The sequence below is a fragment of the Salmo trutta genome, chromosome 24 (genome assembly GCF_901001165.1).
Source record: "Salmo trutta chromosome 24, fSalTru1.1, whole genome shotgun sequence".
NCBI lineage: Eukaryota > Metazoa > Chordata > Actinopteri > Salmoniformes > Salmonidae > Salmo > Salmo trutta.
The window spans coordinates 20437636-20450128 of record NC_042980.1 but is presented as its reverse complement, the minus strand read 5'-3'; the positions used below and the strand labels follow the sequence as shown (position 1 = coordinate 20450128).

Genomic DNA, 12493 nt, shown 5'->3' with positions numbered 1-12493 from the left:
TTTACATATGTGTACTTTGAAGTTACCGGTCAGTTTAGTTCAACCGTGAGAGACAAAATTACGAAATAAAACATGAAAATATATGCACACTGCTGTAAAGTGTCTGTCAAATGGTATGTATTATTATGTATTATGAATGGATATAAGTCATGGTTCTAAGAAAATATTCCAATAATTGAATACATATGGTAAAGAAGTCAATCTTACTCGACCAAAACAATGGAAATGCATGGGGGAAAGATCTGTGCGGGGAAAGATCCCAAATATCCTCATTGCCCCCCAGAAAAATTACCCTACATTTAGGCTATTATTTCTATGTGTATTTCACACTATGTTGAGGTAAAAATCTGAGTATAACGCTTGTATGGATGTTAACCCGACACATGTTCATATCACCTTAACCAATCAACTGCATTACAGTTCAAAATGTCTTTAACTACCACCACCAATTTCTGTATCCTAGCTATGCTACCAGCTTATACGAACGGGAGTCAGCATTTAGCCGTCACTTTTTCTAAACCTTAAAAAGGACAATTTCTAAATGTTGTGCAGCGAAAACAGCGAAATAGATGCACATTGGACTTTAGTAACCACATTGTGGGCCTGTTGCTTATACCAATCATTACGAATTTGACTAATATCTACTTTGTTAGATCAGATTTGTTAAATGTGCACCAATCCAACGTTCTCCTTCTATTCCCCAGTCTGCCTTCCATTGACCTCTTTACTGCATCTATGCATTGACGTAATGCTCTCTCTCTCCCCATAGGATCTTCCCCAGAGAATACCTACTGCAACACATCCACCTGTACTCACTGGCTGACCTGCAGCAGGTAAGACACATGCTGCTTTTAGGCCATGTCTACACTTGATAGTTCATGCAGCTTTTGTATTCTGATCATGGAGTTCTGATCATGGAATTACGAACATGTCATGCTTCTACACTAGGGATCATCAACTAGATTTTTTTCTTGAGGGGATGGTCGGTGAGCCGGAATATAATTACAAATCATGTGTAGACTGCAAATTGACTGCAAGAAGCACAAACGGATATAATATTTGACTAAAACATAAACCTTGCTTATATTTGTTTTACGATCACGTGTCTCTCTATTATGTGTGGGAATACTTGGGAACAGAATTCCAAAATTAAAATCACTTGGAGCTGATTTCCTGGTGTTTTTACAGTATTTCATGTTTTTTTTCTTACATTTTCTTAAACTTTGGGAGCCAAATAAAACCACCCGTGGGACAAATTCGACACGAGGGCCACCAGTAGGGGAACTCTGGTCTACACCTACATTTTAAATGTGTCTACCGTGTCCACATTGTGTCCGGATTCCCTTTTTCCACACTATATTCAAATGCCTGTATGCATTCTGAAAATGGTAGAAAAGCCTAAATCTGATAACACAACACAAATTCGACCAAATTAGCATAATAAAACAATTCCATGAATTATCATAGTGAATTATTGTAAAATTTGTTTGTGTCAATTAATCCCGATTTGACACGAAAAAAAAAATGTCATTCAAAATGTCAATCATTAAGCTAGAGATATCATTTTTTTTGCATTGGATGCGTCTATATGTTTTTCCATGTAGGGAATCTGTTATTGAGTGCGTTTGTATGGGCTGATGGCAGTTTCTTTCATCAAATAATGTTCTCATATTTTTTTTTGTTATGCTTCAAGGGGTCTTAAAATTCTAAATCAAATAGCAAAATTATCCTTGGTATGACCTTCTTAAAACAATTCCATATACACTATATATACAAAAGTATGTGGACACCCCTTCAAATGTGTGGATTTGGCTATTTCAGCCTCACCCGTTGCTGACATATATAAAACCGAGCACACCTCCATGCAATCTCCATAGACAAACATTGGCAGTAAAATCACCTTATTGAAGAGCTCAGTGACTTTCAACGTGGCACCATCATAGGATGTCACCTTTCCAACAAGTCAGTTCATAACATTTCTACCCTGCTAGAGCTGCCCCGGTCAACTGTAAGTGCTGTTATTGTGAAGTGGAAACGTCTAGGAGCAACAACGGCTCAGCCACGAAGTGGTAAGCCACACAAGCTCACAGAAAGGGACCCCCGAGTGCTGTAGCACGTAAAAATCATCTGTCAGCACAAGAACTGTTCGTCGGGAGCTTCATGAAATGGTTTTCCATGGCTGAGCATCCTCACATAAGCCTAAAATCACCATGCGCAATGCCAAGTGTCGGCTGGAGTGGTGTAAATCTCGCCACCATTGGACTCTGGAGCAGTGGAAACGCGTTCTCTGGAGAGATCAATCACGCTTCACCATCTGGCAGTCCGATGGACGAATCTGGGTTTGGCGGATACCAGGAGAACGCTCCCTGCCCCAATGCATAGTGCCAACTGTAAAGTTAGGTGGAGGAGGAATAATGGTCTGGGGCTGTTTTTCATGGTTCAGGCTAGACCCCTTAGTTCCAGTGGAGGGAAATCTTAACGCTACAGCATAAAATGACATTCTAGACAATTCTGTGCTTCCAACTTTGTGGCAACAGTTTGGGCATGACAATGTCCCCGTGCATAAAGCGAGGTCCATACCGAAATGGTTTGTCGAGATCGGTATGTGGAATTTAAAAAATATATTTGTCTAAATATTTTTGATTTTTTTGTACTTTTTAACTCTTTTTCGCCCCAATTTTGTGATATCCAATTGGTAGTTACGGTCTTGTCCCATCACTGCAACTCCAAAACACGACCCTGCCAAGCCGTTCTGATTCTTGACACACTGCTCGCTTAACCCGGAAGCCAGCCGCATCAATGTGTCGGAGGAAACACCGTACAACTGGCAACCGAAGTCAGCATGCATGCGCCGGCCCGCCACAAGGAGTCGCTAGAGCGCGGTGTGGAAGAACTTGACTGGACTGCACAGAGCCCTGACCTCAACCCCATCAAACATCTTTGGAATGAATTGGAAGCCAGGCCTAGTCGCCCAACATTAGTGCCCAACCTCACTAATGCTGTTGTGGCTGAATGGAATCAAGTCCCCGCAGCAATGTTCCAACATCTAGTGAAAAGCCTTCCCAGTGGAGTAGAGGCTGTAGCAGCAAAGGGGGACCAACTCCATATTATTGCCCATGATTTTGGAATGAGCTGTTCGACGAGCAGGTGTCCACATACTTTTTGGTCATGTAGTGGGGTACCGCTCACTCCCTCTCTCTGACCCCCCCCCCCCTCTTAACAACCCAGGGAGAGTCCACAGCCCTCTACTCCCCCTTCCCTGCTCCCTCCATGTCCCCCTCTCCCCCTGGCCCATTCACTAATTACACACATTCAGAATCAACAGGCAGGAAAACAAGAGTGTGACAGTCCACCATTCTTCCCTTCATCCCCTGCCCTGACACTGTCTCTCTCTTCCCCCTCTTTTGCTATCTTTCTATCTCCTTTCTCCTCCGCTTTACCCCCTCTATCGCTCTGTAGTTCTATCCCCTGTCACTCCTTCTCTCTCTATCCCTCTCTCCCTCTGTCTCTCTTTCTCTCTCTGGGTGTCTGCGTGTGTCACGGGCACATTCTCCAGTGGACTGCACACAACACTCAGCCAGGTTATGATGCCCATGTCAAACAAACTCTAATAGATGGCTTAAAGATTACCTCAAGTTTAGGACACCGCAACATGCTACTACAGACATGCTGCTACAGGCAACTTACTCAGGGCTTGACAACTGCTTTAAAAGTTGCAAACAGTTCAACAATTCAGTGATAAGCAATGATAGATCGATGGACGGCTGCATTTGTTTTCCCCATAATTGATAAACTATATTAGAACCTATTTGCCAAGTACAATTTTCCCCATATATATTTTTCTCTCTCTCTCTCTCTCTCTCGCTCTCGCTCTCGCTCTCGCTCTCGCTCTCGCTCTCTCTCTCTCTTTCTCACACACACTCACAGCTTCTTAATTGGCTTTCCATATTAACGAGCTGTTTCTTTTATTTCTCCTGAATAATCAGAGCTCCTTCATCAAGCCTGGCTTTTATTGTTGCCCAGCGAGATCAATGAAGACTGAACCGTCTCTCCCTGGCTAGTTATAGACTAGACACAGTTCTTCATAGAAAACAGCAGTGCACTTGGCTCTTTGCTATTGAACTCCCAACAAACGCGTCCTATTTGGAGCAGCCTCCGTCTTTAAACCATCAGACTGTTGGCCATATTTGTTTGCCCAGGGCCTGCCCAGAGGCTGGACTTGTTTGGCTACTGGCCCTTTTGTTGCTTCATTGAAACGTTTTTTTTGCTTTTCCAGTTGTAAAGTAGTGGGATGGGGAGATAGGCTTGTTGTGGATGACTGAGGAGTACCATATAGATGCTAATTGTATTGTGTGTCGTGTACCAGGGCAGCGGTCCTAGTCCTGCCAACGACTTACAAACAACTGGAGGGGACAAAGGGGCATTGAGCAGCCCCGGTCCGGATTGCACAGTGGCCATGGTGACACGCACATACGTGCAATAGGGCAGATTCCCACACTGACACCCTGGCATACAACTTACGCACACCACAGGCTATCTAGTAGCCACCCTGACGTAGACACAAGCACTTCCTAGTTGAGCCCAGATACAGGCATAGACACAGGCCTTAGGCATGTATGCCCTTACACTGGCACGCTCATTGGAATAGGGGCAGGTTGGTCATCTTGAGAGCTGTTGGGTAAATGGTAATTATGCAGCTTTTTCTGAACTGTAAGATATTGATTTTAAACTCAAAAGTTGCACATATTTCTGCATTTTAAAATAAAAAAAAGCTCAAACACCGCCGCCTCTCAGTCCCACACGCATACAAAGACATTCTCTCTATCTCTCACTCGCTCTCGTCCATAATCACACTCCCCACTACACGTCTTACACACACACACACACACACACACACACACTGGGGCTGGTAGTAATCCTGTTTGGTGAGAGGGGTGTTATCCAAACAGAGCTCACCCTGTCTTTATGTGTGTAATCCGGGTGGCTTTCTGAGCGTCACTAATGGAGGCCCAGCCTTCATCAGGGGAACACTAGAGAGGGATAACGTAGCGGGTGTTAAACAGAGGTTTTAGGGGATTAAGCCGTTTGGACCACAATGCCCCCACACGGGACAGGGCCAGAGGGGTGTGACTTTATGAGGGGTGGGGGGTGAGGAGGATTTGATTGAGGGGTGTTGGTGGAAGAAGGGGGGGGGTGCTGGGACTGGTGTTCCAGAAACATTCACAATGATACTGCAGCGAAGGAAGGCAGCTGCAGGCAGGACAAACGAATGGTAGCCCCTCTCTTCCCCGCTCTGTCTGCACCCCTCCCTCAGACCAGCTGTAGGTGGGGTTTCACTTCTCTGAGGAGAATGTATCCACCTGGTTGGCAAAGAAAGGGAAACCTGGGGCTACTGCCATTTTCTGCTTTTTTCCCCCTAAAGCATCTCCCATTCACACCTCTCCTGCCCTTTCTCTCCCTTCAATTCCAACTCTCTCTACCGCTCTCACTTCCTCGCTCTCTCCCTCTGCAACTTTTCCCTTCTCTCTGTCCCTTTCCCTCCTCTCTCCCTCCCTCTGTTTCCCTTAATCTCCCTCTCTCCTTGTCTGCTGAGCATCAGTCCCAGTCAGAACCCAGTGTGGTGTGTTGCCAGTCGTTTCATTTTTTTTACATTTACATTTTAGTCATTTAGCAGACGCTCTTATCCAGAGCGACTTACAGTAGTGAATGCATACATTTCAATTCATTTCATACATTTTTTTTTTCTCGTTTCATTCTGCTAAGCTAAATTATGGAGTATCTTAATTACCCCTGGTGTCAGCATTGATCAGGGGTGGCATATATCATCTGGGCTGGGCTTGGCTAGGGGATGGGGAACACTGGCTGGCTGGCTGGCAGGCTGCTCTGCCTGACTGGCTGTCTGGATTGCTGGCTGACTCACAGACTGGCTGCTCTGCCTGACTGCTCCACACTACACACAGCCTTTGATTGCTGGGCTACAGCCTGACTCATGTCACCATGCTAGACAGCATTATTCACAGTGTTGTAGCTCTCCCAGACTGGGGTTGCCACAGCCTCCAGGCTGGAGGGATGGAAAGATGGAGGGATGGTGTGTTTTCAGCCACTGCTTGAGGAGTTAGAAGGGCTGTTCCTGGTTGTCGCCCATTCTCTCGGTAGTTAGTCATGAGCTGTTGTAGACCAGTTAGTATTACATTATGTAATCTCTCATTCTCTGTCCAAACCATACAGACATAACCTCCCCCTCCCCTACAGAGCACCTTTTCAGTTCTCCATCTCCATTGTGTGTACGTATGCATGTGCGTGCGTGTGTAGGAGTGGGGGTCGGGGTGGTCTCCTCTCCTTTCTTCGTTCTCCTTTCTCCTTCAGCCCCCCTCCCCATCCTCCTTCTTCAGCCTCTCCTTCCCTCTGTCCCCCTCTCCCTCTCTCTCGTCTTTTCTCCTTCTCTTCTCTCCTCCAGGCTGAAGAATGCCTGGCAGGCCTTAATTGGTGCAGCCCCAGCGCTGCCAGGTGTAGCCACTTGTCTCTGCCCCCTCAGCCTCCCTCAGTGTTCTCTGGAGGTCCACTCAGGCCCGTTCCCTTCCCCAGCCCCATTCAACAGAGCCACAATGCTCTCTACCAGGCCCTCACCAATCAAAGGCCCTGCCGGTTTTAACTACTCGCCCACCGGCATTCACATATCATTTTTTGCTAAAACGGCCCCCAAAAAAAGGAATTCCCCCCCGCCCCCCAGGCCTCTCCAGCCAGCCTTTCTCCCAGGGCCTTCATTAGTTTTGATGTAAATTCCCGATGTGAATTCCTGACGTGAACTCTTGTCCATCTCCTCTATGCTCTGCGCTGCAGTGGCTCCCAATGGGACCTGTATTAAAAGTGTTTATCCTCCCAGGGAATATTCTGCTGTCTTCTTCACTCTGTATAGTAGAATATATTACAGCAGTACATTCTTATAGATGGGAAATAGAATGGTTGAATTAGAATGAAAATGTTGAATTTCAATTCTATCGTGTAGAATGAGGAAGAGAATTTTGGAAAGTACATTTTATTTCACTTCATCCATTATTCCCCTTTTTCCTTCTCTCTCTCTCTTGTCTATCTCCATCTCCCTCCTTCCCTACCTCTCTCTCTCTCTCTCTTGTCTATCTCCATCTCCCTCCTTCCCTACCTCTCTCTCTCTCTCTCTCTCTTGTCTATCTCCATCTCCCTCCTTCCCTACCTCTCTCTCTCTCTCTCTTGTCTATCTCCATCTCCCTCCTTCCCTACCTCTCTCTCTCTCTCTCTTGTCTATCTCCATCTCCCTCCTTCCCTAACTCTCTCTCTCTCTTGTCTATCTCCATCTCCCTCCTTCCCTAACTCTCTCTCTCTCTTGTCTATCTCCATCTCCCTCCTTCCCTACCTCTCTCTCTCTCTCTCTCTCTTGTCTATCTCCATCTCCCTCCTTCCCTACCTCTCTCTCTCTCTCTCTCGTCTATCTCCATCTCCCTCCTTCCCTACCTCTCTCTCTCTCTCTCTCTTGTCTATCTCCATCTCCCTCCTTCCCTAACTCTCTCTCTCTCTCTCTTGTCTATCTCCATCTCCCTCCTTCCCTAACTCTCTCTCTCTCTTGTCTATCTCCATCTCCCTCCTTCCCTAACTCTCTCTCTCTCTCTCTCTTGTCTATCTCCATCTCCCTCCTTCCCTACCTCTCTCTCGCTCTCTCTCTCTTGTCTATCTCCATCTCCCTCCTTCCCCACCTCTCTCTCTCTCTCTTGTCTATCTCCATCTCCCTCCTTCCCTACCTCTCTCTCTCGTCTCTCTCTCTCTCTCTGTCTATCTCCATCTCCCTCCTTCCCTACCTCTCTCTCTTGTCTATCTCCATCTCCCTCCTTCCCTAACTCTCTCTCTCTTGTCTATCTCCATCTCCCTCCTTCCCTACCTCTCTCTCTCTCTCTCTCTCTGTCTATCTCCTCCTTATCCTCCACTCCTCTCCTCTTCTTTCCTCCCTCCCCATCTCCCTCCCTCCTTCCCTACCTCTCTCTCTCTCTCTCTTGTCTATCTCCATCTCCCTCCTTCCCTACCTCTCTCTCTCCTCTCTCTCTCTCTCTTTTATCTCCATCTCCCCCTTCCCTACCTCTCTCTCTCTCTCTCTTGTCTATCTCCATCTCCCTCCTTCCCTAACCTCTCTCTCTCTCCTCTCTCTCTCTTGTCTATCTCCATCTCCCTCCTTCCCTCCTCTCTCTCGCTCTTGTCTATCTCCCTCCTCCTCTCCTCCTCTCCCCCTCTCTCCCTCCTTTCCTCCCTACCTCTCTCTCTCTCTCTCTCTCTCTTCTACTCTCCATCTCCATCTCCCTCTCCCTAACTCTCTCTCTCTCTCTCTTGTCTATCTCCATCTCCCTCCTTCCCTAACTCTCTCTCTCTCTTGTCTATCTCCATCTCCCTCCTTCCCTAACTCTCTCTCTCTCTCTCTTGTCTATCTCCATCTCCCTCCTTCCCCACCTCTCTCTCTCTCTCTTGTCTATCTCCATCTCCCTCCTTCCCTACCTCTCTCTCGCTCTCTCTCTCTTGTCTATCTCCATCTCCCTCCTTCCCCACCTCTCTCTCCTCTCTTTCTATCTCCACCCCCCTATCTCCATCTCTCCTCCCTCCCTACCTCTCTCTCTGTCTATCTCCATCTCCCTCCTTCCCTAACTCTCTCTCTCTTGTCTATCTCCCTCTCCCTCCTTCCCTACCTCTCTCTCTCTCTCTCTCTCTCTTGTCTATCTCCATCTCCCTCCTTCCCTACCTCTCTCTCGCTCTCTCTCTCTTGTCTATCTCCATCTCCCTCCTTCCCCACCTCTCTCTCTCTCTCTTGTCTATCTCCATCTCCCTCCTTCCCTACCTCTCTCTCTTGTCTATCTCCATCCTCCATCTCCTCTCCTCTCAACTCTCTCTCCTTGTCTATCTCCTCCATCTCCCTCCTTCCTACCTCTCTCTCTCTCTCTCTCTCTCTTCTATCCCATCTCCCTCCTCCTTCCTCTACCTCTCTCTCTCGCTCTCTCTCTCTTGTCTATCTCCATCTCCCTCCTTCCCCACCTCTCTCTCTCTCTCTTGTCTATCTCCATCTCCCTCCTTCCCTACCTCTCTCTCTTGTCTATCTCCATCTCCCTCCTTCCCTAACTCTCTCTCTCTTGTCTATCTCCATCTCCCTCCTTCCCTACCTCTCTCTCTCTCTCTCTTGTCTATCTCCATCTCCCTCCTTCCCTACCTCTCTCTCTCTCTCTCTCTTGTCTATCTCCATCTCCCTCCTTCCCTACCTCTCTCTCTCTCTCTCTCTCGTCTATCTCCATCTCCCTCCTTCCCTACCTCTCTCTCTCTCTTGTCTATCTCCATCTCCCTCCTTCCCTACCTCTCTCTCTCTCTCTCTCTTGTCTATCTCCATCTCCCTCCTTCCCTACCTCTCTCTCTCTCTCTCTCTCTCTCTTGTCTATCTCCATCTCCCTCCTTCCCTACCTCTCTCTCTCTACAGGTGATTGATGGGAAGCTGGCCCCCTTTCTCTCCAAGGTGATTAAGTTTGCCAGTTCCCACGTCTTCAGCTGCAGCCAGTGCAGAGAGAAGGGCTTCATCTGTGAGATGTGTCAGAACGGACAGGTCATCTACCCCTTTCAGGAGAGCACCACTAAGAGGTGAGGCCCCTTCATGCACAGATATAGGATCAGCTCAATACTTCAACAATCTTAACCGTATTAACTATTCAGGGTAACAGAGAAAACGGATGTTAGATCAGCGACTTGCATGATGGCATCCTGGAAGAATGAATGGAGTAAAGAGGAGTGTGTCTCTGTCTCGTGTTAATGACACGCTGGCAGGGACACGGGTGACAGGGAGAACATGGCGTCCTGCTGGAGAGGAACAGTTAATCCCCCTAGTGCCTTGCTCCGTCCCTGTTTCTGTCCTTGTCTCCCTCTGCCTGAGCCTTATGACATGCCACTGAAATGGAATGGCCCTCTCTCACCTCAGGGGGGTTTTATGTCACTCTGGAGAGAACAAGACAGGAAGGGGGAGAAGAGGAGAAAAGAAGGTCCTCTCTTTTACAGGAGAGGATGGTGGAGATGAGAGGACACAGAAGAGGACAGAGGAGAGATCGCCAGACGTGGCTGTGCTGCTCTAGGCCAGAAGCCAGAGAGCGAGACAGGCAGATAAAACATTCATTAATGTCTAGTCTGTCCACACACTCTTAAATTATTGATCTCTGCTGCCTCAGCTCAGCTCACACATCTCTCTTCTGGGTTAACGGAGAGCCTCTGAAGGCAGGGCCGGGAGAAGCAGAGGTGTGTGTGCGCGTGTGCGTGTGTGTGTTACGATCTTTTCTGAAGTGAATATATGACATATATTCATCTGTGCTCAACTAGCTTTAAAGGTATCAACTCCCCACATAAACATTATGCTGTTTCTTCATCTTACAGAAGATGCTGTAGACTAGAGCTAATGATTTAATTGCAGTGCTCGGTACACACACACACCCTTCACTATCAGGCTGGATGGCACACCTCAACTGTTGACCAGGGTTTATTACCCTTGGCAAGGAAGTGTCACGTTAACTGATAGTGATAGTACACCAGTTATACTGTAGTAAGAGTAACAGCTTAGTCCCTGGGCCAGACTTTGACCCCCGAGAGCAGGACCTGCTCCTTTCCTGGTCTGGTTGCATCAGCTTTACCACCTCATCCATGACGTAGCCTGGGACACTCAGTTAGTTAGCCATATAGACACTGTTAATCATCAATCGGTGAAGAATTGGATTCTTTGGGACTGGTGCCCCATTTTGATTCGAGTGTCTATGAATATGTTGTATCGGATGCATTCCATAATCATTTTTGAAATATGTTCTACATTGTTTATTCCAATTTATGGTCTTTTTTTTTTTTTACTTTCTAAATGTCACAACAAATGTATTTATTTTCAGGCAAAGTAAATGCTTTCACCATTCTATGTTCCAGAAGTTTTAAGGTGAACTGTCTAGCCTAGTTAAGTGGATACAAGGTTTCTCTCATCTTATCTTCTATACATATGCTCAGCAGATCGCTAGATACTGCCACCTGTGTATAATGCTGTCCTGTCCTATAGATACCTGGGAGGGTGGCAACATGATCAAGCTTCCAGACGGGGCTGGACAGGGCTGGGTGAAACTAATGTTTATCCAGTCTTTTACTACAGTGATGTGTTTATCTGGAAATGTACATTTCCAGCTCATACATTTCCGACATCAGTGACCAACCTACAAGCTGAAACTAATATGCTTTTTCCCACCCTTCAGATTTGTGTTGTATTGATGTTTGTAACTCTGTGCTTGGTCTGTATGTGTCCAGATGTGATGGTTGTGGAGCGGTGTTCCATACAGAGTGTCATCAGAAGGCCCAGCCGTGTCCACGCTGCGTACACAGAGAGCTCCACCATAAGAGAGCCTCGTCTTTCTGGAGCCCTGACGACGATACACCAGGCTGCTTCACACTGCCTTACCAGTACACCTGATCACACACACACACACACACACACACACACACACACACACACACACACACACACACACACACACCCCAACACCTGGAGATACACACAAACACACACACAAACCCCAACACCTGGAGATACACACAGACACAGATTGAAACAGCGGTGCCACTCCACAGAGCTACTCTCACCAAAGTCAATGGAAGCATGTGTGTTTGTGTGTGTGAGCCGGCCACGATACACAGTGAGAGTGTTGATGACTAAGAAAGGGTTATGCTCTCTCACACACACCTACTTTGTGAGCTAAGCTGACGTCACTCTCACCTGGGAGAGATGGATCCCAACGCAACACCCACTGGAGAGGAACTGCTCTGCCTCTTAGCCTCTCTGCTATGTGCTATCTTCACAGTGCTGCACACCCACCCACACAGATACACACACACACACACACACACACACACACACACACACACACACACACACAAACACATATACTCACGCACACACACACACCCACACAAACACAGATATACACACACACACACAAGCACAGATACACACACACACACACACACACACACACACACAAACACATATACTCACACACACACACACCCACACAAACACAGATATATACACACACACACACACACACACACACACACACACACAAACACATATACTCACACACACACACACACACCCACACACACAAACACAGATACACACACACACACACACACCCACCCACACAGATACACACACACACACACACACACACACACACACAAACACATATACTCACACACACACACACACACACCCACACAAACACAGATATACACACACACACACACACACACAAGCACAGATACACATAAACACACACACAAACACAGACACCACAAATAATGGGAGAGGGACTATGCTGACTCAACAGCAGTGATGCATCCTCTTGACTTTCTGGACACAGTCGCGCACACACACACACACACACACACACACACACACACACACACACACACACACACA

The 12493-nt window shown here is 47.1% G+C and overlaps 1 protein-coding gene across 2 annotated transcripts in view; it reads left to right on the top strand.

Moving 5' to 3' along the window:
• Nucleotides 1–11499, top strand: part of plekhm3 (pleckstrin homology domain containing, family M, member 3) — a 54966-nt gene extending 43467 nt beyond the window's left edge. For both annotated transcript variants that reach the window (XM_029711397.1, XM_029711398.1), the window contains 3 exons: nucleotides 770–833; nucleotides 9479–9636; nucleotides 11320–11499. In XM_029711397.1, coding sequence (XP_029567257.1) covers nucleotides 770–833; nucleotides 9479–9636; nucleotides 11320–11482 — 385 coding nt within the window. In that variant the 3' untranslated portion in view covers nucleotides 11483–11499. The remainder of the gene's footprint in view (nucleotides 1–769; nucleotides 834–9478; nucleotides 9637–11319) is intronic.
• Nucleotides 11500–12493: the final 994 nt, after the last annotated feature.